Source organism: Rana temporaria, chromosome 1 (genome assembly GCF_905171775.1).
Source record: "Rana temporaria chromosome 1, aRanTem1.1, whole genome shotgun sequence".
In the NCBI taxonomy this organism is placed as follows: Eukaryota; Metazoa; Chordata; class Amphibia; order Anura; family Ranidae; genus Rana; species Rana temporaria.
Window position 1 is genome coordinate 141850045 of NC_053489.1, and position 27150 is coordinate 141877194.

Here is a 27150-nt window from a genome sequence, read left to right on the forward strand (position 1 = left end):
CTAATGATAGTCACTTCACATGATACATGTGAGGGTTTACAATCTGAAGAAGCTGCTAGGTCTGCAAATATGAAAAAGATCTGTTCTAAAAAAGAAAGACATAAAAATTTCTCTCCGGTCAAAATTGAATATATATATATATATATATATATATATATATATATATATATATATATATATATATATATATATACAGCGCCTTATAAAAGTATTCATACCCTTGAAATTTTCCACATTTTGTCAAGTTACAATCTTAAACGTAAATGTGTTTTACTGGGATTTTATGTGATAGACCAACACCAAGTGGCACATAATTGTGAAATGGATGGAAAATGATAAATGGTTTCCAAAATGTTTTACAAATAAATATGTGAAAAGTGTGGCATGCATTTGTATTCAGCACCTTTACTCTGATGCCCCTAACTAAAATCTAGTGGAATCACTTGCCTTTCAGAAGTCACCTAACTAGTAAATAGAGTCGACCTGTGTGTAATTTAATCTCAGTATAAATACAGCTGTTCTGTGAAGCCCTCAGAGATTTGTTAGAGAACCTTAGTGAACAAACAGCATCATGAAAGCCAAGGTACACACCAGAAAGGTCAGGGAAAAAGTTGTGCAGAAGTTTAAAGTAGGATTAGGTTATAAAAAAATAGTCCAAGCTTTGAACATCTCACAGAGCACTGTTCAATCCATCATCTGAAAATGGAAAGAGTATGGCACAACTGTAAACCTACCAAGGGTAGACTTGGCCGTCCACCTAGACTGACAGGCCAGGCAAGGAGAGCATTAACCAGAGAAGCAGCCACGAGGGCCATTGTAATTCTGGAGGAGCTTCAGAGATCCACAGCTCAGGTGGGAGAATCTGTCCACAGGACAACTATTAGTTGTGCCCTCCACAAATCTGGCCTTTATGGAAGAGTGGCAAGAAGAAAGCCATTGTTAAAAGAATGCCATAAGAAGTGTAATTTTCAGTTTGTGAGAAGCCATGTAGGGGACACAGCAAACATGTGGAAGAAGGTGCTCTGGTCAGATGAGACCAAAATTTAACTTTTTTGGCCTAAAAGCCAAACGCTATGTGTGGTGGAAAACTAACACTGCACATCACCCTGAACACACCATCCCCACTGTGAAATATAGTGTTGGCAGCATAATGTTGTGGGGATGCTTTTCTTCAGCAGGGACAGGGAAGCTGGTCAGAGTTTATGGGAAGATGTATGGAGCCAAATACAGGGCAATCTTAGAAGAAATCCTGTCAAGCCCCATACACACTATCAGTTTTCCTGAAGGTTTTTCTCTTCAGGTTTACCAAAACCATGTAGAGCAAGGGCCTGCCTGATTGCATAAGAATTGAAACTCTTAAGGTTTAACCTCATATTAGATGGTTTTGGTAAACCTAAAGAGAAAAACCTGCAGGAAAACTGATAGTGTGTATGGGGCTTTAGAGTCTGCAAAAGTCTTGAGACTGGGGTGGAGGTTCACCTTCCAGCAGGACAACGACCCTAAACATACAGCCAGAGCTACAATGGAATGGTTTAGATCAAAGCATATTAAAGTATTAGAATGGCCCAGTCAAAGTCCAGACCTAAATCCAATTGAGAATCTGTGGCAAGACTTGAAAATAGCTGCTCACAGACGCTCTCCATCCAATCTGACAGAGCTTGAGCTTTTTGCAAAGAAGAATGGGCAAAAATGTCACTCTCTAGATGTGAAAAGCTGGTAGAGACATCCGCAAAAAGACTTGCAGCTGTAATTGTAGCGAAAGGGGGTTCTACAAAATATTCACTTCTGAAAGCAATTGGTTCCACTAGATTTTAGTTAGGGGTATCAGAGTAAAGGGGGCTGAATACAAATGCATGAAGAGGCGTATCTAGTGAAAATAGCGCCTTTGGCAAGCACTGAAACTGCGCCCCTGTCGAAACATTTGAAACCCATCTTTCAGATAACCTTAACAAAAAAAGCAGCTAACAAAGCTAGTGATATTTATCATCCCTTGTGATATCTTGGGTAGTGACATATCCTCTTTATAGAGATATCTGGGGTTTATTAGACCCCTGATACCTCCTCTGCCCTCCAAGGCCAGGTAAATGTAGAACCAATACTGGAAGTGATGAAATCTTCACAGAGGAGAGGGAGAAACTGATGTTCCTCCTTCTTCTTTGTGCGCTGCCAATCCGACCAAATGGAATGGGAGAGCCTGGGAGAACAGGGGAGGGCTGTGGCTGAACGCAGCAGGGATAGCGCTGCCATTGTCCATTAGCAAAGGTGCTGTAAAGGAGACCCTGCCTATGCTCAGAAGGAGCGAAGGAGAGACCCTCAGACCCCGTTAAGTGCTTTGCTCCCCAGCCATTCAACAGCGCCCCCCCTTCATATGGCGCCCATGGCACTTGCCATGGCTGCCATACCCTAGATACGCCACTGAATGCATGCCACACTGTGTGTATGAAGGAGAGATCACATAACCAATCTCTACTCTGTAAAGAGAACCCGGAGATGATCTGCCCTGAGCACTGAGCACTTCTGGGTTCACAGCTATCAGATGACAGCTAGCTAGGTATAGAACATGATTGGGGACTCTCTGTCTTTGATCAGCTCAGGGGGGAAAGGGGAGACTCCTAGGGGTTGATTTACTAAAACTGAAGAGTGCAAAATCTGGTCCAACTGTGCACAGTAGCCAATCAGCTTCCAACTTCAGCTTGTTTAATTGAACATTGTCAAAAAAAGCTGGAAGCTTATTGGTTTCTATGCAGATTTTGCACTCTCCAGTTTTAGTAAATTAACCCACTAATGTCTCCATTTAGAGGATCTTTCACTGAACAAAACTATCAGCCCCTTAGTAATAAGAAGTAATAACCTGAAGTAGAAAAAATAAATAAAAGCAAACTTAAAAATTGAATAAAATTGAATAAAATATAAAAAAAAATGTAATTAAAAATATATAAAAAATAAATGTAAAGACTCACCGATATATGTCCTTACACTTATACATAAAAATATGTGCACCAAGGACACATAGGTGTACATAACCGTCAATTTCGTAGAGCATATTGAGTATCGCCTGCACAACATAATCAGAGGAATCATTTTGGTGTCTTTATTTATGGTTAATGAGCTGTAAAGGCTTTTCATGTGATGCCACAATCAGACACACCTATCTTTTCGAAAAGAGATTCAATTAGCAACTTAAAAATATCCAGAACTTTCCAAATAGATTTTGAAAGTGAAAACATCTCCTGGTCCACATTAAACAAACTGACAAAAATAAGTTGGTCAGAGTGACTGACACTGACAAGTGGAAACGGTATTAAATGTTCACCAACTAAGCAGCAAGTCCAGCAGTCAGTTCCAGTTTTATGAGTGTATGTCCCCGCAGCACATGTGTTCTATGTACAAGAAACGTATGAAGCAATTAACACAAAACTTACAGTTAGTGTATATAATAATAATAAGGGAACATCTACATTCCAATTCTCTAACTTTAGCAGAAAGGTTTTAAGCTCCGGAGGATGGTTAAAGGTTCCTCCAACTTATTTAAGTTCCTGTAGTTTATTCGAATTGCTAGTTTGTTTATTATAAATGACCTTTCAATCTTACTGTTGCTAATAGAGACTTCCATTTCCCAATCTATGTATAGTATGAATCTTCTATCTCTATCAGATCCTTATTAAAAACAATGCTAATGATTGAAAAAAAAAATGACAATAATCTTGAGCTATTATCACAAGATTTTAACAAATTCGACCAATTCTAAAATAATATGCATATCAGTGAAAACATTGGATCGACATCATAGCTCTCATTCAACATTTAAAGGGTTTGTAAAGGATTTTTTTTTTTATCTTAATAGCTTCCTTTACCTTAATGCAGTGCTGTTTTCATGTCCTCATTGTTCGTTTTTTGCTCTTAAGTTGCTGTAATTCTTCTCTGATCTCCACACTTCCTGGTTGTCTGTTTCCTGATGACCACAGTACTGGGAGCTTTCTCTCTGTGGTCACTAATCAAGGAGGTGTGATTACTGTGTCTAAAACCCCTCAGCACCAATCAGCTTCGTTTTCCAAACCATCACTGCCCTGTATTGGCAACATGCAAAAACGAAACTAGAAACTACAGGTACATTATATGATTGATTTTTAACTATTTTTAATCATTTTTAAAAGGAATCAGTAAACTATTATGTCTCTATATCCTGTAAACAGTCATTTCAGCGAAATTTTTTTTTTTATTTACAACTCCTTTAACTTCTAGTTGCCATATTGTATGGTTGAAATGAACACACTGACTTTACTTCATTGCAAATTTAACCCAGATGACCTTTGCAAGATGAAACCTTTAGCCTTCATGTACACTGGGCGTTTGACCAGCTCCTCTAAATGACTTTTCTCCTGGCAGGAAAGGAGCTTTTGGGCAGAAAAAAATGCTTGGCACGCATTTAAACATGTCTAAATGCATCTAAATTCTAGGCATGTTTATCGTTTGAGTGTTCTTTCATTCCAATGACCAGCAGCATAGATTATTCTGGCCAATGGAAGGAATAAAAACCCAAATTCTTGATGCACCAGACATGTGTGGTTCGTTTCATTCCAAATTAATATTCAGATGAATTTTTCATTATTCAGAGATTCGGATATATCCAAATACCCAAATTACAATGTAAACGAATATTACCAAATGCTCCGAGTAACGTAAACGAAATTCATCCTAAGTTTGGAAATTTAGATTGAAATTTAAATCGCATTTTACATTGAACTCTAGTTGAATTCTAGCTACACATAATGCTGAAATCAAAGACTGTGTGTGTTACTAGAGTACCATTTTGAAATAATGCTGTTTTTGTTAAAGCGGAGTTCCACCCAAGAATGGAACTTACGCTTTAAGTGCTGGTGATTTTTTTTGGGGGGGGGCGGAGCCGGTACCCTGTTTTTACACCTATCCTATGCATTAACCACTTAACATTCCCCCGGCGGGCGTAATGCTCTATTGTTCCGACAGGACGTCATATGACGTCCTGTCATTTAAAGCCTCTAGGGCGCGCACCCGTCGCGTCACTGGGAACACAGTGCGCGTGCCCGGCGGCCGCGATGGCCGCCGGGCACCCGTGATTGCCCAGTAACTGAGCAGGGACACGTCCTGTCAGGGAGAGAGGAGACCGATCTGTGTCCCTTGTACATAGGGACACAGATCGGTCACCTCCCCCAGTCACCCCCCTCCCCCTACAGTTAGAACACACCCAGGATACACATTTAACCCCTTCCCCGCCCCCTAGTGGTTAACCCCTTCCCTGCCAGTCACATTTATACAGTAATCAATGCATATTTATAGCACTGTTCACTGTATAAATGTGAATGGTCCCAAAAATGTGTCAAAAGTGTCCGCTATAATGTCGCAGTCCCGAAAAAAAACGCAGATTGCCGCCATTCCTAGTAAAAAAAAAAAAATCATTATGTCCCCTATTTTGTAGGCAATATAACTTTTGCGCAAACCAGGTTATTGCAATTTTTTTTTTTTACCAAAAATATGTAGAAGAATACGTATTGGCCTAAACTGAGAAAAAAAATATATATTTTTTAAAAAAATGGGATATTTATTATAGCAAAAAGTAAAAAATATTGTGCTTTTTTTCAAAATTGACGCTCTTTTTTTGTTTATAGCCCAAAAAATAAAAACCGCACAGGCGATCAAATACCACCAAAAGAAAGCTCTATTTGTGGGGAAAAAAAAGAACGTCGATTTTGTTTGGGAGCCATGTGGCATGACTGCGCAATTGTCAGTTAAAGCGATGCAGTGCCGGAAGCTAAAATCTCGTCTGGGCAGGAAGGGGGTGTATGTGCACAGTAGGCAAGTGGTTAAGGTCATCCTTCTCGGTTCTCAGTCAGTGGCTGTTGATTGGCTAGGTTGGACGGATTGATAGCAGCGCAGCCATTGGCTGGCGCTGCGGTCAATCACATCCAATGACGCGCCGCGCCGGGGGAGGGGCCGAGTGATACAGTGAGCGGCTATGGCCGCCGCTGTATCACAGAAGCGCGCTCGCAAAAGCTTTCCACCATGCAAGGGAGCTTGCATGAAGGTGGAAAGCTCTTGCGTGGAGGAGCCGCCGAGGGACCCCAGAAGCCCGTGTTCGGGGACACTCTGTGCAAAACGAGCTACACAGTGGAGGTAAGTATAACATGTTTGTTATTTTCCAAAAAAAAAAAAATGTTTTCCTTTAGTGTTTCTTTAATGTAAGTATGCATGCCCCATACCTATGCAGATCATGGTACGAGCTACAATTCTGGTGTCTAACGGTGACTGATAACCTATAGTTCAGGGAGCTCCTGTTAGAGATAACATTGTAACATTTCTGTAACTTTTGAGAAGACATTTCCCCATGTTTATGATTCTATCACATCCTTGGATTTGTATTTGTGTGTTCTAGTAGATATCTGTATAAATGCAATCATGATCAATACAAAAAAAAGCTCAGTCAAGTTTTGGCAGTAAACTCTAACCCTGGTTCACCCCAGTGTGGCTTTGAAGTCACGCTACTTCATAGACATCTATCAGTGTAATTTAATGTGTCATCTATGTGACTTCATTTAACAGATGTCAATGCAAGTCGCACTGAAATCACACAGAAAGTGCAGGAAAGTATTTTCAAATTCGCTGCGACTTAAACATTTTGTGTGTGTTATCTCACGAAATAAGCAGAATTCAAGCTAATGGGGCATGCAGTACCGCATTTGGCAAGAGGTACGGAGGCGCCGGTGACACTCGGAACGGTTTGGAGCCGTGACACTCAGTTCCCGGGTGTTTCCGAGGTCAGCCAAGCTGTCCCCAAGCATTTCCAAGGCTCTCCGGCGCCCCCCACCTCTGGTCACATGCGGTATTGTATGCCATTAAAGTCAATGCGGAACAAATTATTTTTGTTTCCATTGACTTCTATGGGGAAACTCGCTTTGATATGCGAGTGCTTTGGATTACGAGTATTCTCCTGAAATGGATTATGCTCGTAATCCAAGGTTCCACTGTATAATCTAAAGTCCAATCCCCCAAAGCATTAAAGTGGTTGTAAAGGCACAAGTTTTTTTTACCTTCGTGCATTCTCTGCATTAAGGTAAAAAAAATCTTCTGTGTGCTGCCCCCCCCAGTCCCCCTTATACTTACCTGAGCCCCCTCTCAATCCTTGGTTCTCCAGGGACTTGCACTCCTGATGGGCTTTTGACAGCAGCAGGAGCCATAGCCACTGTCTCCCGTTGCTGTCGATCACAGCCAGTGAGCCAAACCAGGAGATGGAGGGGGCAGGGCTGAGCTGCGGCATGAATGGACACACAGAGCCACGGATCGTTCTCATCGGATAGACCGACAGTGTGTGCAGGGCCTAAGAGCTTTTTTTTTTTTCATGTACTCTAAAAACGCTAATAAAATTCTAATACTCCTAAAACCTACTAAAATGCTACTATAAGCATTTTTCGCCCATTGTTTTTTTCTAATATTTGTGGAGCTTATAAACAAATGCTAGTATGCATGGAGCCTACAAGTAATATTTGAGAAGACAGGATCCCATTACATGGATAGAACTGAAAATATATGTTCTAATCGAGATCTATATGAAAGCAATCAGGATCTTTACTGAATGAATGCTTGCAGAAGACATGTCACTGAATTCTGATCCCATCACATGGATAGAACTTCAAATATATGTGGAGATCTATATGAATGCAATCAGGATCTTTGCTACAAAAAGACATGTCACCGTATTTCTGATCCCATCCCATGGATAGAACAATAAATGTATGTGGAGATCTATATGAAAGCAATCATGATATTTACTTAATGAATGCTTGCAGAAGACATGTCACGGTATTTCTGATCCCATTCCATGGATAGAACAATAAATGTATGTAGAGATCTATATGAAAGCAATCAGGATCTTTGCTACAAAAAGACATGTCACCGTATTTCTGATCCCATCACATGTATGGATCTGTAGTGGAGGTTCTAGTGAAGATCTGCATAAATGCAATCAGGATCTTTGCTGAATGACAGCTACACAATGACATGTCACTGTATTTTTGATCACATCACATGAATAGAACTATAAATGTATGTTCTAATGGAGATCTATTAGAAAGAATGCAATCAGGATCTTTACTGAATGGATGCTACCAGTAGACATGTCACTGTATTCTGATTCCATAACATGGATTTCTAGAACTGTATGTTCCAGTGGAGATCTGCATGGCTGCAATTAGGCAGGATATTTGCTACAAAAAGCTGTGTAACCTTAAAAAAGTTAATCTATTGTTTAAATTTAAAAACAAGACACGTCACTGTATTTCTGATCCCATCATAAGAATAGAACTATAAGTGTATGTAGATCTATATGCATGAAATCTGGATCGTTGCTGAATGAATGCTACCAGAAGACATGTCACCATATTTCTGATCCCATCACATGTATGGATCTTTAGCGGATGTTCTACTGGAGATCTGCATGAATGCAATCAGGATCTTTGCTGAATGAATGCTACACAATGACATGTCTCCGTATTCTGATCTCAACACATGTATGAATCTGTAGCGGATGTTCTACTGGAGATCTGCATGAATGCAATCAGGATCTTTGCTGAATGAATGCTACACAATGACATGTCTCCATATTCTGATCTCAACACATGTATGAATCTGTAGCGGATGTTCTACTGGAGATCTGTATGAATGCAATCAGGATCTTTGCTGAATGAATGCTACACAATGACATGTCACCATATTCTATCCCATAACATGTATGGATCTTTAGCGGATGTTCTACTGGAGATCTGCATGAATGCAATCAGCATCTTTGCTGAATGAATGCTACACAATGACATGTCACCATATTCTATCCCATAACATGGATAGAACTATAAATATATGTGGAGATCTATATGAAAGCAATGAGGATCTTTGCTACAAAAAGGCATGTCACCGTATTTCTGATCACATCACATGGATAGAACTTTAAATATATGTTCTAATGTAGATCTATATGAATGCAATCAAGATCTTTACTGAATGGATGCTACCAGAAGACATGTCACTGTATGCTGATCCCATAACATGGATAGAACTGTATGTTCTAGTGGAGATCTGTATGGCTGCAATCAGGCAGGTTCTTTGCTACAAAAAGCCAAGTCACCTTAAAAAAGTTAATAATGTATTGTTTAAATAATAATAAAAAAGACATGTCACTGTATTTCTGATCCCATCATATGAATAGAACTGTAAATGTATGTTCTAATGGAGATCTATATGAATGCAATCAGGATCTTTACTGAATGAATTTTACAAGAAGACATGTAACCATCTTTCTGGTCACATCACATGTAGTGGAGGTTCTAATGGAGATCTATATAAATGCAATCGGGATCTTTACTGAATGAATGTAACAAGAAGACATGTAACCATCTTTCTGGTCACATCACATGTAGTGGAGGTTCTAATGGAGATCTATATGAATGCAATCAGGATCTTTACTGAATGAACGCTACACAATGATATGTCACCATATTTCTGACCCCATTTCTAGATCTGTAGCGGATCTTCATGAATGCAATCAGATCAGATCTTTATAAATGCTGCCAATGTCAGGTTTGTCTATGTACAGCCTATACATGTAGTATGATGATGAATGTAGATGATCGGTGTCTCCGGTACTAATGTCCTGTGTGATCTCTTGCAGGTGTCCTCACTATGAAGACTGTCAGCCCCCGCTGTGCCCTCCCGGTCCATGAGTATCCAGGGTTCTCCATGTGCCAGTGCTAGGTGCAGGCAGTGCCCGGTCCCCCGGCCGATGATGAGCTGATCAGACACGTGCTGGGGTTCCTCCCCGGCTCCCCGTCCCAGCTCCGGATCGCACTGAAGGCAGCCGCGCTCCTCACACACCAGCTGCAGCCGGAGTCCCCGCCCAGGCGCTGACGTCATGCCCGTTGTTTTGGTCCGCCCGACCAATCAGACGCTCCGGCTTGATTCTACGGGAGCCGAGATGGGCCGTTCCTCCGGAGCTGAGGAGGACTTCCCCATCCCTGGCAGAGCGCAGTGCGCCGGGTCGTCAGCCTGGCGGTCCTCCTGCAGCTTTAACAGCCCTGACATGGAAACATCGCTGCAGTTCCAGCACGGCTTCTTCCCCGAGCAGCAGCCGCCTCCTCCTCCTCCTCAGCAGTACAGCCCGGACGAGCAGCTCTTCTTCCAGCAGCAGCAGCAGCAGGACGGTCCGTGTCTCCGGTGCAACAGCTGCTCGTTCCACCACGGCGGGGACAACCTCCCCCTTCTCCGTACCTCATCCCCCGTCCCCGCCGGCGCCTTCCGCACTTCCCCGCTGTCCTCTGCCTCCTCCCGGCAGGGCAGCCAGCTGAACGTGAGCGAGTTGACGCCTTCCAGCCATGCCAGTTCGTCCAGAGCCCCGCACCACCACCCGCCCGCACCACCTCCTCTACCCCACTACCAGCAGTGCCACAGCCGCCAGCAGGCGAGCCCCAGTATCAGCGGCAGCAACGACCAGCGCCGGGAGAGTAACCCGTTCACGGAAATAGCCATGAGCAGCTGCAGGTACAACGGAGGCGTCATGAGACCCCTGAGCAACCTCAGCGCGTCCCGCAGGAACCTTCATGAACTCGACTCCGAGTCCCAACCTTTACAACCCGTCTCCTCCGCTTCTGCCACCGCCTCCGCGCCCGAGATAGTCGTCTCCAAACCCGAGCACAACTCCAACAACCTCGTGCCCTACAGCGGAGCGTCACCCTCCACCTCCGCGGGGGGGAACAAGTCCGGCAAGAAGAAGAACCAGAACATCGGCTACAAGCTCGGCCACCGCAGGGCGCTCTTCGAGAAGCGCAAGAGGCTCAGCGACTACGCGCTCATCTTCGGCATGTTCGGCATCGTAGTCATGGTCATTGAGACCGAACTGTCCTGGGGAGCCTATGACAAGGTGAGCAGCCGGGGGAGGGATGGATGGAGGCAGGGGGGACACACGTGTACCCCCCCCCTGTCCTTGGCATCACTCCCTGGGCAACTTCTCAACTTTGCATCAGGACCTCACCCTTCATGACCATCAGCATGCAGCAGGAAACTCCCTCCACCCTTCTATTCCTCTATGGAAAATCTCAGGGGACTTTGTAACGGCTGACAGGTCTTGTTAGTGTGTGTGCTTGTGATACAACTGCCACCAGCATGCAGCCAGTGAAAGTCTATCTTATAGGATACTGACGTGTGGATGAAGCAGCAAACTCCTGATCAGCCCCCTTCTACTCCTCTACGGAAAATCTCAGGGGACTTTGTAACGGCTGACCGATCTTGTTAGTGTGTGTGTTTGTGATACAACTGCCACCAGCATGCAGCCAGTGAAAGTCTATCTTATAGGATACTGACGTGTGGATGAAGCAGGAAACTCCTCCACCCTTCTATTCCTCTATGGAAAATCTCAGGGGACTTTGTAACGACTGACCAGTCTTGTTAGTGTGTGTGCGCTTGTGATACAACTGCCACCAGCATGCAGCCAGTGAAAGTCTATCTTATAGGATACTGATGGGTGTGGATGAAGCAGCAAACTCCTGATCAGCCCCCTTCTACTCCTCTATGGAAAATCTCAGGGGACTTTGTAACGGCTGACCGGTCCTGTTAGTGTGTGTGCTTGTGATACAACTGTCACCAGCATGCAGCCAGTGAAAGTCTATCTTATAGGATACTGACGGTGTGGATGAAGCAGGAAACTCCCTCCACCCTTCTATTCCTCTATGGAAAATCTCAGGGGACTTTGTAACGACTGACCGGTCTTGTTAGTGTGTGTGCGCTTGTGATACAACTGCCACCAGCATGCAGCCAATGAAAGTCTATCTTATAGGATACTGACGTGTGGATGAAGCAGGAAACTCCCTCCACCCTTCTATTCCTCTATGGAAAATCTCAGGGGACTTTGTAACGACTGACCGATCTTGTTAGTGTGTGTGCTTGTGATACAACTGCCACCAGCATGCAGCCAGTGAAAGTCTGAATTTATTGGATGCTGACAGTGTGGATGAAGCAGGAAACTCCTTCTGATCACCCCCCCCCCTTCCACCACCCTTGTATTCCCCTATGCCTATGGAAAATCTCAGGGGACTCTGTAATGGCTGACCAATCTTGTTAGTGTGTGTGCTTGTGATACAACTGTCACCAGCATGCAGCCAGTGAAAGTCTGAATTTATTGGATGCTGACAGTGTGGATGAAGCAGGAAACTCCTGATCAGCCCCCCTGCACCCTTCTACTCCTCTATGGAAAATCCCAGGGGACTTTGTAAAGACTGACTGATCCTGTTAGTGAGTGTGCCTGTGATACAACTGTCACCAGCATGCAGCCAGTGAAAGTGAATTTATTGGATGCTGACAGTGTGGATGAAGCAGGAAACTCCTGATCAGCACCCCTCCACCCTTCTATTACTCTATAGAAAATCTGAGTGGACTTTGTAAATACTGACTGATCCTGTTAGTGAGTGTGCTTGTGATACAACTGTCACCAGCATGCAGCCAGTGAAAGTCTAACTTATAGGATGCTGACAGTGTGGATGAAGCAGCAAACTTTCTCTGATCAACCCCCCCTCCACCACCCTTCTATTCCTCTATGGAAAATCTCAGGGGACTTTGTAAAGACTGACCGGTCTTGTTAGTGTGTGTGCTTGTGATAAAGTTGTCACCAGCATACAGCCAGTGAAAGTCTATCTTATAGGATACTGACAGTGATACAGACAATGAAGCAGGAAACTCCTTCTTATCAGCCCCCCCCCCCCTCCTATATCCTTGTGTGCTTGTCACCAGCATGCAGCCTATGAAAGTCTAAATGTATTGGAGTGTGGATGTAGCAGGAAACTCCTGATCAGCCCCCTTTACCCTTGTATTCCTCTATGGAAATTCTGAGTGGACTTTGTAAAGACTGACAACCTTGTTAGTGTGTGCGCTTGTGATAAAGTGATTAAGTTGTCACCAGCATGCAACTAGTGAAAGTCTATCTTATAGGAAACTGGCAGTGTGGATGAAGCAGGAAACTCCTTCTGATCACCCCCTTCCACCACCCTTGTATTCCCCTATGCCTATGGAAAATCTCAGGGGACTTTGTAACAGCTGACCGGTCTTGTTAGTGTGTCCTTGTGATTCAACTGTCACCAGCATGCAGCCAGTGAAAGTCCATCTTTTAGGATGCTGATAGTGTGGATGAAGCATGATGATGAACTAGGCTGGGCTACAATTGAGTGACTGACCTTGTTTGCCTGTCCCTGGGCACAAGCATGCAGCCAGTGAAAGACTATTTTATATCATCCTAATGTATTTAATACTGAGGAATGCAGAAGGGTTGATCAGACAGCACTTTGTAAGGAGACAAGGGGACACATTGGTGTGTCCTTGTGATATAACCATTACCAGCATTATTGTAGAGCACTTTGTAGAGCAGCAGTGGGGCTGTCACCAGCATGCAGCCAGTGAAATGCCATTTTATACCATCGGAATAGTATGACTTAGTGGCTGGACACCAGACCCTTCTGATCAATCACCCCCTTTGTATTCCTCTCTGAGAACTTGTAAGAGGCAATTTAGGGGATGGTTGAATTTGTCTTTATTGATACGGCCAGTGAAAGTCTATTTATTATAATGCAGAGGGCTGATAGGGTGGCTGTACCAGGCTGTGCTCATAAGAAGTAGAGGAAGCTCTGCCAGTGCCTTCTGACCAGTCACCTCCTTGTATTCCTCTTTGCAAGAGGCAGTTGCCCCCAGCATGCAACCAGTGAAAGTTTTTTTTTTCTATAATCTGTATAGAGTGCTTATAGTGTGACTAAACCAGGCTGTGCTCCCATGAAGTGCCCTCTGACCAATCACACCCTGTATTCCCCTCTGACAGCACTTTGTAACGGGAAGTGTAGGAAGTGGATAAACTTGTAAAACACTTTACAACTTGTGTTGTTAGATTTCCTTTAGATTTAGACGCCTTTCACACTGGGGTGGTGCCGGCACTAGCAGGAAAGCAGCGTTTTTCGGGAGATTTTAACCCCCACTAGCGGCCGAAGAACGGGTAAAAAGCACCCGTGTTGCGACTCTGCCGAATCGCTTTGCAGGGGCTTCAGGAGCGCTGGCCATCCATTTCAATGGGCACTTGCGGTGCGTGAGCGGTGTATAAATCTGAAATAATCATCCCGCCAGGGAGGTTACAAAAATCTAAAGAAAGTTGTATAGTGTGTATCCAGCCTTAGATACAGTTGCCCCAAGCATATGCAGCCAGTGAAAGTTTATTTTCTGTAATCTGTATAGAGTACTTATAGTGTGACCAAACCAGGCTGTGCTCCTATGAAGTGCCCTCTGACCAATCACACCCTGTATTCCTCTCTGACTGCACTTTGTAAGGGGCAGTGTAGGAAGAGTGGATTAACTTGTCTCTTAGATACAATTGTCCCCAGCATGCAGCCAGTGAAAGTGTGTTTTGTATGATCTGACCAGAGTTGTGATGTGTGATTGCACCAGGCTGTGGTCCCATGAAGTCCCTGTCTCTGTAGGAGGAAGAGTGTGAAGTGTGTGTGTCCCTCTGGTACAATTGCCCCCAGCATGCAGCCAGTGAAAGTGTTTTGTATGATCTGAGTAGAGTGCTGACAGTGTTACTTCACCAGGCTGTGCTCCTATGAATTGCCTTCTGACCAATCACCCCCTGTATTCCTCTCTGACAGCACTTTGTAAAGGGCAGTGTATGGACTTGTTAGATACAGTTGTCCCCAGCATGCAGCCAGTGAAAGTGTTTTGTATGATCTGAGTAGAGTGCTGACAGTGTTACTTCACCAGGCTGTGCTCCTATGAATTGCCTTCTGACCAATCACCCCCTGTATTCCTCTCTGACAGCACTTTGTAAAGGGCAGTGTATGGACTTGTTAGATACAGTTGTCCCCAGCATGCAGCCAGTGAAAGTGTTTTGTATGATCTGAGTAGAGTGCTGACAGTGTTACTTCACCAGGCTGTGCTCCGATGAATTGCCTTCTGACCAATCACCCCCTGTATTCCTCTCTGACAGCACTTTGTAAAGGGCAGTGTGTGGACTTGTTAGATACAATTGTCCCCAGCATGCAGCCAGTGAAAGTGTGTTTTGTATGGTCTTAGCAGAGTGCTGATAGTGTGATTGCACCAGGCTGATCAGTCCCTGTCTCTGTAGGAGGCTGGGTATGAAGTGTGTGTCCCTGTGATACAGTTGCCCTGACAGCTGCCCTTTCCCTGTAGCCTGAGCCCCAAGAGAGTAGTCCCAGCTGCAGGCAATCTATTCCCATATATGATTAGGAAGTATAGTAAGTTGCCCTCACTGCCAGCTTGCTGTGTCTTGTCCCTGTCATACTGACACGTGTTTCTGTTGCAGGGATCGCTCTACTCATTAGCCCTAAAATGCCTTATAAGCCTGTCCACGATCATCCTGCTGGGTCTCATTATTGTATACCACGCCAGGGAAATCCAGGTAAAGCGCTTTGTTCCCCTCTCCTGTGTCTGCTAATGTGTACACCACCTTGTGTATATTCCTAGGGGAAGTCATTGTCTTGGCATTGGATACAATGAAATAGTCTGATAGTGTCATCTAGGACATTCCACGTGTGTGTCCTCCCCGGGATCTATCACCCAGCGGGGGACTGTGGGCGGCCCTGGCTCATGCCTGCAAAGTTTATGTATAGCTTACACCCGGTCACCTTTATATAACGTGGATTGTATGGTACATCGCAGTCCGTCAGTTTGTGTGATGATTCCACAAGCAGTGTGTTCCCTGCCGGGAGGACACTTCTCACGCACGATGTGTCATTAATTCGCCTTTGTTTTAGGGGAAAGACTTATTTATTTGACAGATGAATCATTGTATCTTTAGCTCAGAGCTTGGCTGAAAACGTGTGCTGCTGTACATCTGCATCTCCTAGATGTGTGTGTGTGTGTGTGTATACCAATGTGATGGCTTACGTGTATATACAATGTGATCACTTACATGTATTTACAATGTGATCACTTACATGTATTTACAATGTGATCACTTACATGTATTTACAATGTGATCGCTTACATGTATATACAATGTGATCACTTACATGTATATACAATGTGATCACTTACATGTATTTACAATGTGATCACTTACATGTATTTACAATTTGATCACTTACATGTATTTACAATGTGATCACTTACATGTATTTACAATGTGATTGCTTACATGTATTTACAATGTGATCGCTTACATGTATTTACAATGTGATCACTTACATGTATATACAATGTGATCACTTACATGTATATACAATGTGATCGCTTACATGTATTTACAATGTGATCACTTACATGTATATACAATGTGATCGCTTACATGTATTTACAATGTGATCGCTTACATGTATTTACAATGTGATCGCTTACATGTATTTACAATGTGATCACTTACATGTATTTACAATGTGATCACTTACATGTATATACAATGTGATCACTTACATGTATTTACAATGTGATCACTTACATGTATTTACAATGTGATCACTTACATGTATATACAATGTGATCACTTACATGTACATGCAATGTGAACATTTAGATGTATTTACAATGTGATCACATATATATACAACGTGATCTCTTATATATACAATGTGATCACTTACATGTGTGTGTATATACAATGTGATCACTTACATATATATACAATGTGAACATTTAGATGTATTTATAATGTGATCACTTAGATGTACATACAGTGTGATTACTAAGATGTGTGTGTATATATACAATGTGATCAATTAGTTGTTTGTATATACAGTGTAATCACTTAGATGTATATATAAAATGTGATCACTAAGATGTGTGTATATACAATGTGAATATGATCACTTAGATGTAGGTGTATATAACAAATGTGATCTCTTAGTTGAATGTGTATGTACTATGTGGTCACTTAAATGTAGGTGTTTATGCAATGTGTTTTTTTATACGGTTTGAGTGCTTAGATGCATGTAAATATAGAATGTAATCACTTAGATGTACATGTATAAGCAATGTGATTATTTAGATGTATGTGTGCATATAAAATATGACCCCCTAGATGTACCTGTATCTACAATGTGAGATGTGAAGGGCACACTGCAATGGGGGGGGGGGGGGGATAGTACATGTGTGCTGGAGTAACGATCCGACCACGTGCTGCACACTTTACAGCCTGAAATAGCAGTCTGCTGACTGATTCCAACTGCTGGTAAAGAGATACACACAGTGCTTATGAAGAGTACACAAGACCTTATTTTAGAGTTAGACAGTATCAAATAGATTGGAATATGTACTGGGTAGTGCTCTCAAACCAATAGTTGTATACTGATGTGATCGATCTGTTTGGTGTAAGATTCTTGTTAATCTTGTTGCTGATTTTACTGATCCCATAGTGGGGATTTCATTTTTATAATTTAGGATAGATGGAGGTGGAGATATGTCACTGAATTGTATGTAACAAAATCCGAATTGGGAACTAAGAATATATATATATATATATATATATATATATACACCTAAATCTCTTTAATTGCTTGTGTATATCACGGTTTGTGTATATATATATATATATATATATATATATATATATATATATATATATTCCAATCTTATAGAATCCAGTGGAGTCAGGTGGAAGTAAGGTGTCTGTACTAGGAATACAGAAGGAAGTGTATATATTTGAGGAGGAATAGAGGTGATTTGGGGTTTCTGTCACATTGGGGAAGATGTATGAAATGCCCATCAAGTGATATTTAATAATGAAGACTGTGGGAGAGTGAAGTACATGTATGACTTGTACAATTAGGGGAGAAGAGTGGGATTTGTGGTCCTCTTCTGGGGGTTCCTCATACAGTTGCCGCTTATGACATGATGATGGTTGGTGCTGATAAATGAATTCCTAAAATCCCAGCTGAGGAGAAGTTTATCCGGCGACACCTTGTATTCCTTAGTATTCCTTCTCGTATTCCCAGACACACTAATCATTGAGATTACACAGAGAATGTACGGAGATCTCATCCAGAGAGATCGCACAGAATAAGGAGCCTCTGTAATCTGGACACAGTGACCTATATTGGTCTATATTAGAGCACGATTTACTGAGCACAAGGTCACACTTTATACTGCATTTTGATGATCTGGTGGAGAATAGTGTGAATAGTCGGGATGCCGTCACAGCATTGCTTTGATTGCTTTCCTAGACTCCCAGCTCGGTTTAATATGACATCTATAAATAAAAGGCAAAAAGCATGACCTGACTGTACCCAGTACCCCTGTGCTGCTCTCCTGTTACTACCATGGAGAGTTCCGAGCACAAAGCTTGTCTCTTCTACATTACACACCTCCATATACTGCCTGATACATGTGTACCCATCCATCACATGAATATATGGTGTACTATAGTGCAAGTGTACCTATCCATGACATGAATATACGGTGTACTATAGTGCAAGTGTACCTATCCATGACATGAATATACAGGGGTAGATTCACGCATCAGCGTTTCTTTGTGCGGGCGTAACGTATCCTATTTACGTTACGCCTCCGCAACTTTTACAGGCAAGTGCCGTATTCTTAAAAGAAAGTTGCGGCGGCGTAGCGTAAATAGGCCTAATTCAAATAGTGAAGAGGTGGGCGTGTGTTATATAATATGTAAATTAGGCTTGACCCGACGTGATTGACGTTTTTCCCGAACGGCTCATGCGCCGTCCATGGAATTTCCCAGTGTGCATTGCTCCAAAGTACGCCGCAAGGACGTCATTGGTCTTGACGTGAACGTAAATGACGTTCAGCCCCATTCACGGACGAATTATGCAAACGACGTAAAAAATTAAATATTCAACGCGGGAACAACGGCCATACTTACCGCACTTACGCCACCATATAGCAGGGGTAACTATATGCCGGGAAAAGCCTAACGTAAATGGCGTAAATGTACTGCTTTGGCCGGGCGTACGTTTGTGAATTTGCGTATCTTGCTGATTTACATATTTCAATGCGTAAATCAGCATTCACGCCCCTAGCGGTCAGCGGAAAAATGCAGTTACGATCCGACGGCGTAAGAGACTTACGCCGGTCGAATCTAAAAGAAATCTATGCGTAACTGATTCTATGAATCAGGCGCATAGATACGACCGGCCGGACTCAGAGATACGGCGGCGTATCTGAAGATACGCCGTCGTATCTTCTCTCTGAATCTACCCCACAGTGTACTATAATACAAGTGTACCTATCGATGACATAAATATACGGTGTACTATAATACAAGTGTACCTATCAATGACATGAATATACGGTGTACTATAATACAAGTGTACCCATCCATGACATGAATATACAGTGTACTATAGTAAAGGTGTACCCATCCATGACATGAATATACAGTGTACTATAGTAAAGGTGTACCCATCCATGACATGAATATACAGTGTACTATAGTAAAGGTGTACCCATCCATGACATGAATATACGGTGTACTATAATACAAGTGTACCCATCCATGACATGAATATACGGTGTACTATAATACAAGTGTACCCATCCATGACATGAATGTACAGTGTACTATAATACAAGTGTACCTATCCATGACATGAATATACGGCGTACAATAGTACTGAGCCTCCTGTCCCGTGTCTGCTAAAAGATGGCTCAGCACCATGGAGAGCTCCGAGCACACAGCGCAGACACACAACGACCCCCTGCCCTGCTTTGTGTTGTTTTCTTATGGATCCTGATGGAAGTGGAATGCACACACTGTCACACATGTATAGTGTACATTAGTGCACAGACTCCTGTCCTGTGTGTAGAAATAACAATCATTTAGCACTATGAAGAGCTCCCAGGACACAGTGCAGCCTCACACCTATCTATCATTCCTGTATACATTCATGTACTTATTTGGAATATGATTTCTGATAGAAGTGCACCTTTGTCCTAAATGTACTGTCCACACTGCCTATTGTCATGCCCTTGTGTCTCCTTCAGTGTGTTCAGCACCATGTCCAGCACACAGTACAGGCACACACCAAACCTTCCATCATATGCTAACTTGGGATGTTTTCATATGATATCCGACATAAGTATACCTAAACCAGGAGGGCACTGTGTATGTAAGTGCTCAGCATCTGGACCTATATGTACTGCACAGCTTTCAGCACAATGCCACACACTCATTCTACCTTCCATATGTTATGGTATACTCTCCTGTAGAATATTTTTATATAATGCCTGATATACATTGTACACTCAAGTCAATGGTATACTGATATTGGTGCCCAGTACCTTTCCCTGTGTCAGATTGAACAACATTATGGAGGGCACACAGTACAGACAATCACACTCACCCACATTCACTGTGCTACTTTACAGTCCTCCAGTATATTTTCTTTAAATAGAAGTATTTTACTGTGTACATTCGTGCACAATTTCCTGTCCTCTGTCTGGTACACATTGTCCTATGATGATATGAGTATACTGTGTGTGTTAGTGCTCAGACCTCAGGTCCTCTGTCTGGTACACATTGTCCTATGTCCTATGATGATATGAGTGTAGTGTGTGTGTTAGTACTCAGACCTCAGGTCCTCTGTCTGGTACACATTGTCCTATGTCCTATGATGATATGAGTGTAGTGTGTGTGTTAGTACTCAGACCTCAGGTCCTCTGTCTGGTACACATTGTCCTATGTCCTATGATGATATGAGTGTAGTGTGTGTGTTAGTACTCAGACCTCAGGTCCTCTGTCTGGTACACATGGTCCTATGTCCTATGATGATATGAGTGTAGTGTGTGTGTTAGTACTCAGACCTCAGGTCCTCTGTCTGGTACACATTGTCCTATGATGATATGAGTGTAGTGTGTGTGTTAGTACTCAGACCTCAGGTCCTCTGTCTGGTACACATTGTCCTATGTCCTATGATGATATGAGTGTAGTGTGTGTGTTAGTACTCAGACCTCAGGTCCTCTGTCTGGTACACATTGTCCTATGTCCTATGATGATATGAGTGTAGTGTGTGTGTTAGTACTCAGACCTCAGGTCCTCTGTCTGGTACACATTGTCCTATGATGATATGAGTGTAGTGTGTGTGTTAGTACTCAGACCTCAGGTCCTCTGTCTGGTACACATGGTCCTATGTCCTATGATGATATGAGTGTAGTGTGTGTGTTAGTACTCAGACCTCAGGTCCTCTGTCTGGTACACATTGTCCTATGATTATATGAGTATACTGTGCCTGTTAGTGCTCAGACCTCAGGTCCTCTGTCTGGTACACATGGTCCTATGTCCTATGATGATATGAGTGTAGTGTGTGTGTTAGTACTCAGACCTCAGGTCCTCTGTCTGGTACACATTGTCCTATGATGATATGAGTGTAGTGTGTGTGTTAGTACTCAGACCTCAGGTCCTCTGTCTGGTACACATTGTCCTATGTCCTATGATGATATGAGTGTAGTGTGTGTGTTAGTACTCAGACCTCAGGTCCTCTGTCTGGTACACATTGTCCTATGTCCTATGATGATATGAGTGTAGTGTGTGTGTTAGTACTCAGACCTCAGGTCCTCTGTCTGGTACACATTGTCCTATGTCCTATGATGATATGAGTGTAGTGTGTGTGTTAGTACTCAGACCTCAGGTCCTCTGTCTGGTACACATTGTCCTATGTCCTATGATGATATGAGTGTAGTGTGTGTGTTAGTACTCAGACCTCAGGTCCTCTGTCTGGTACACATGGTCCTATGTCCTATGATGATATGAGTGTAGTGTGTGTGTTAGTACTCAGACCTCAGGTCCTCTGTCTGGTACACATTGTCCTATGATGATATGAGTGTAGTGTGTGTGTTAGTACTCAGACCTCAGGTCCTCTGTCTGGTACACATTGTCCTATGATGATATGAGTGTAGTGTGTGTGTTAGTACTCAGACCTCAGGTCCTCTGTCTGGTACACATTGTCCTATGATGATATGAGTGTAGTGTGTGTGTTAGTACTCAGACCTCAGGTCCTCTGTCTGGTACACATGGTCCTATGTCCTATGATGATATGAGTGTAGTGTGTGTGTTAGTACTCAGACCTCAGGTCCTCTGTCTGGTACACATTGTCCTATGTCCTATGATGATATGAGTGTAGTGTGTGTGTTAGTACTCAGACCTCAGGTCCTCTGTCTGGTACACATTGTCCTATGTCCTATGATGATATGAGTGTAGTGTGTGTGTTAGTACTCAGACCTCGGGTCCTCTGTCTGGTACACATGGTCCTATGTCCTATGATGATATGAGTGTAGTGTGTGTGTTAGTACTCAGACCTCAGGTCCTCTGTCTGGTACACATTGTCCTATGATGATATGAGTGTAGTGTGTGTGTTAGTACTCAGACCTCAGGTCCTCTGTCTGGTACACATGGTCCTATGTCCTATGATGATATGAGTGTAGTGTGTGTGTTAGTACTCAGACCTCAGGTCCTCTGTCTGGTACACATTGTCCTATGTCCTATGATGATATGAGTGTAGTGTGTGTGTTAGTACTCAGACCTCAGGTCCTCTGTCTGGTACACATTGTCCTATGTCCTATGATGATATGAGTGTAGTGTGTGTGTTAGTACTCAGACCTCGGGTCCTCTGTCTGGTACACATGGTCCTATGTCCTATGATGATATGAGTGTAGTGTGTGTGTTAGTACTCAGACCTCAGGTCCTCTGTCTGGTACACATTGTCCTATGATGATATGAGTGTAGTGTGTGTGTTAGTGCTCAGACCTCAGCCCTCTGTCTGGTACACATTGTTCAGCACCATGTAGAGCACACAGAACACACAGAACAGGCACACACTCCCTCACCTTCACTACCCTCTATTATAATACACTTAATGCCTCCTATAAGTATACCTAAGATGACATGGGTGTACTGTATACATCTCTGCTCAGACCTGTGGTCCCCTGTGTCTACTATAGATTGTTCAGCACTATGGAGAGCACACAGTATAGGCACACACTCAGGCCTCGTACACACGGCCGCTTTCCTCGTCAAAATCCATCAAGAAACTTGGTGACAGAGCTTTTTTGTCGAGGAAAACGGTCGCGTGTGTATGTTTTTTGTCGAGAAAACTGTCATGAATCTCGACGAGAAAAAAAACAGAACAAGTTCTCTTTTTCCTTGTCGGGAGTCTCAATTTCCTTGTTGTGTTCCTCGTCGGGCTGGTTTTCGTCGAGAAACCTGTTCGTGTGTATGCTTAAAAACCTGCACATGCTCAGAATAAAGTATGAGACGGGAGCGCACCTTCGGCAAAAGTAGCGTTTGTAATGGAGATAGCACATTCGTCACGCTGTAACAGACTGAAAAGCGCAAATCCTCTCTCACCAAACTTTTACTTAACACGTAGTAACATGAGATTAGTAAAAGCAGCCCCAAGGGTGGCGCCAGTGGAATCAAACTTCCCCTTTATAGTGCCGTCGTACGTGTTGTACGCCACCGCGTTTGAGAACGACGAGATTTTGTCTTGACAGTGTGTATGCAAGGAAAGCTTGACAAGATTCTCGACAAGTCTGACAAGAACCTTGTCGAGGAAAACGATGTTTCTTTTATGTCGAGATTCTCGGTCGTGTGTACGAGGCCTCACCCACATTCACTGCCCTCTGCTCTAATACAACCATCTAGAATATGTTTATACCTCATATATGTAACCCTCTGATGACATGGGTGTAGTATATACATCCATGGAGATCAAACACATTTTCCTCTGCTCTGTGATCTAGATATACCTATGATGACATGGGCATACACTGTGTACATTAGTTCTTAGTCTTTTGTGTTGTGTCTAGTACATATTGATCAGCACAATGGAAACACACACACACACACACACTTTGTACACATGTGTGGGCTATTTTCATTCTGCTCCTGATCTAGGTATACCTATGATGACATGGGTTTACTGTGTATATTAGTGCTTAGTCTCTGGCCCCGTGTCTAGTACTAATTGTTCAGCATCATGGAGAACACACTTACTTGTGTGGAATGTTTTCCTCTACTCCCTATCTAGGTGTACTTATGATGACAAGAGTGTACTGACAGTATATTAGTGCTCAGTCTGTTGTGTATAGTACATGGAAAGCGCACAGTATAGACACACACACCCTCTTTGTACACGTGTGTAGTATTGTCCCCTGCTCCTGATCTAGGTATACCTGTGATGACGTGTCTGTAGTAATTTCCCCTGCTCCTGATCTAGATATACATGTGTGGGTAGTATTTCCTGTGTATACCTGTAAAGACATGTGTGTAGTATTGTGCCCTGTATAGATAGGATGACTTGAGTGTATTTTCCCCCCTGTATACCTGTGATAACATGTGTGTAGTATGTCATGTGTATAACTGTGATGACGTGTGTTCTGCGATGACATGCGTGTAGTATGTCATATGATTACATGTGTGTAGTATTGTCCCCTGTACCTGTGATGATGTGTGTAGTATATCCTGTGATGACATGTGTATAGTATTGTCCTGTGTATACCTGTGACGACATGTGTGTAGTATTGTCCTGTGTATACCTGTGATGACATGTGTGTAGTATTGTCCTGTGTATATCTGTGACGACATGTGTGTAGTATTGTCCTGTGTATATCTGTGACGACATGTGTGTAGTATTGTCCCCTGTGATGACGTGTGTAGTATTGTCCCCTGTGATGACATGTGTGTAGTGTAGTATTGTCCCCTGTATACCTGTGATGACGTGTGTGTGGTATGTCCTGTGTATACCTGTGATGACATGTGTGTAGTATTGTCCCCTGTATACCTGTGATGACATGTGTTTAGTATGTCCCTGTGTATACCTGTGATGACATGTGTGTGGTATGTCCTGTGATGGCGTGTGTAGTATGTCCTGTGTATACCTGTGATGACATGTGTGTAGTATGTCCTGTGTATACCTGTGATGACGTGTGTGTAGTATGTCCTGTGTATACCTGTGATGGCGTGTGTGGTATGTCCTGTGTATACCTGTGATGACGTGTGTGTGGTATGTCCTGTGTATACCTGTGATGACGTGTGTGTAGTATGTCCTGTGTATACCTGTGATGACGTTTGTGTAGTATGTCCTGTGTATACCTGTGATGACATGTGTGTGGTATGTCCTGTGTATACCTGTGATGACATGTGTGTAGTATGTCCTGTGTATACCTGTGATGACGTGTGTGTAGTATGTCCTGTGTATACCTGTGATGACATGTGTGTAGTATGTCATGTGTATACCTGTGATGGCGTGTGTAGTATGTCCTGTGTATACCTGTGATGACATGTGTGTGATATGTCCTGTGTATACCTGTGATGGCGTGTGTAGTATGTCCTGTGTATACCTGTGATGGCGTGTGTAGTATGTCCTGTGTATACCTGTGATGACATGTGTGTGATATGTCCTGTGTATACCTGTGATGACGTGTGTAGTATGTCCTGTGTATAGAGAGTTGGGGAGAGGGGGTTTCCCGGGAGGAGAATACCGTGTAATCCCCGGTCCGGGATCCCGTGTCGCTAGGGGCGCTGTTCCCGCACAATAGACGTGGTCTTCCCCCTCTCAGTCAGGCACAGCACGGCGGCGGCGGAGCGGGATTCCCTGTCCTCTCTCTCTCTCTCTCTCCCCAGCACACACTGCCTACAATCGGCGCTGCCCCCTCAGCGGCACACGGAGAGCTCCGTGCATTATTAATGTCTCCGGAGCTATATATAGTCGGCTGCTGCATCCATCCGCCCAGCGAGCCCGCAGATTATTAATGAGCCTAGAGGCGCATTGTGGGGTTACCCCGTCTCGGAATCACCGGGCTCTTCCAGGCTGCCCGTGCAGAGAGCAGTGCGCATGTGCGGCGCCGCAGTGCGTGGGAAGAGCAGCTCTGGAGGGAGTCAGCTGCTACTAATCATTCTGTACAGACAGGAGGAGGGATGGATGGGGGGCAATGAAGCTTCTCTTTGTATAATGTACCCTGGTGTGGAATTATTTATCTGCCAGCTTTCACTATCCTAGCATCCTCCATATATTGTGCAGAAAGGGGAATTCCCATATGATTGCCTGTCTTCCTATAAACTAAGGGGGGCACCACATGCAGCTATATAGGTGGGTGGGTGAGGAGCAGCCCCTTTTTTTGCAGAGCTCTAGCTACTTTTGCAGAGGCATTTCCAAGTCGATTGTCATGGATTTCTGGAGGGATGGGGGCACTTTGCTTGGCAAAGATCCTTTCACGATCCACAGATGAATAGGTTGCTCTTTCCTTCTGAGGACACATTTCCTTACAAATGTTACAATCAATGGAGGGAGTGAGAATTGCATTTTATCTTTTATTTTTACAAAGGGACTACACTTTTTACTGTATTTCTTTGTTTTATCAGATTTTTGTGTAATGTTTATGAGATTCTTGCTGCCTGCCCACCCCTGTGGGATAGAATACTTCATATAATTACATTGATACATATGCCAGTTATATGAGGATTGCTTTTTTCAGTATGTCTGTATTGTAAAGAAAAAGAGGTACAAGCAATGTTGTTGAACAGGAAGATTGTTTTTTTGTATCTCCATTCACCTACAGCAATAGCAAGGATTGGCAGTTAATCTTAATAAAAAGCATTGACATTTCTGCTAGCCTTGCAGAAACACATGTTCTGTCTAGCTATGCTGATCTGCATTATAACCACCCATCAGACAAGAACTAAATAGGCTGTACACTTCTAACCTGCTGCATTTTTTAAATGCCTTTTAATCCTGCCCGTCAATGAATAAAAGAGAACGTTTATACAGTTTTTACTGCAGATTTCAGGAAAATCAATCTATACATTTTCAGTATCTTATGAAAAGATTTTAATGCAGTGTCTCCTCTAAGAGCATCACTCAGATTTGATCCTTTCTGAAAAGCCCTTTCTGTAAAGTCAGACTGCTTGAGAAAGAGAGAGACACGCAGTAAATGCAGTGCAGTCTTGTCCAAACCACAAGATTTAAACGACATTTTGGTAATCTGCCATGAGAAAATACTGCCTCTACTTTATATTCTATAGAACACAATTCATTTTCACCCTGTGACACAAAAAACAATCAGTTTACAAATATAGTTGTACACAACCTTCCACCAGGAAGCTTAAAGATGCAGCAAAGTAACACCAATCTC

The 27150-nt window shown here is 43.1% G+C and overlaps 2 protein-coding genes across 2 annotated transcripts in view; one reads left to right on the forward strand and one right to left on the reverse strand.

Annotated features, from left to right (window-relative positions):
* The window catches only part of LOC120936718 (putative 60S ribosomal protein L13a protein RPL13AP3), a 45954-nt gene extending 38743 nt beyond the window's left edge, over window positions 1–7211 (reverse strand). The window contains 1 exon segment of the mRNA XM_040349326.1: window positions 7138–7211. Coding sequence (XP_040205260.1) covers window positions 7138–7211 — 74 coding nt within the window.
* Window positions 7212–9919: 2708 nt separating this feature from the next.
* The window catches only part of KCNN2 (potassium calcium-activated channel subfamily N member 2), a 274148-nt gene continuing 256917 nt past the window's right edge, over window positions 9920–27150 (forward strand). Inside the window, exons 1-2 of the mRNA XM_040343654.1 lie at window positions 9920–10939; window positions 15368–15463. Of these exons, the coding sequence (XP_040199588.1) occupies window positions 9935–10939; window positions 15368–15463 (1101 nt within the window). The 5' untranslated portion in view covers window positions 9920–9934. The remainder of the gene's footprint in view (window positions 10940–15367; window positions 15464–27150) is intronic.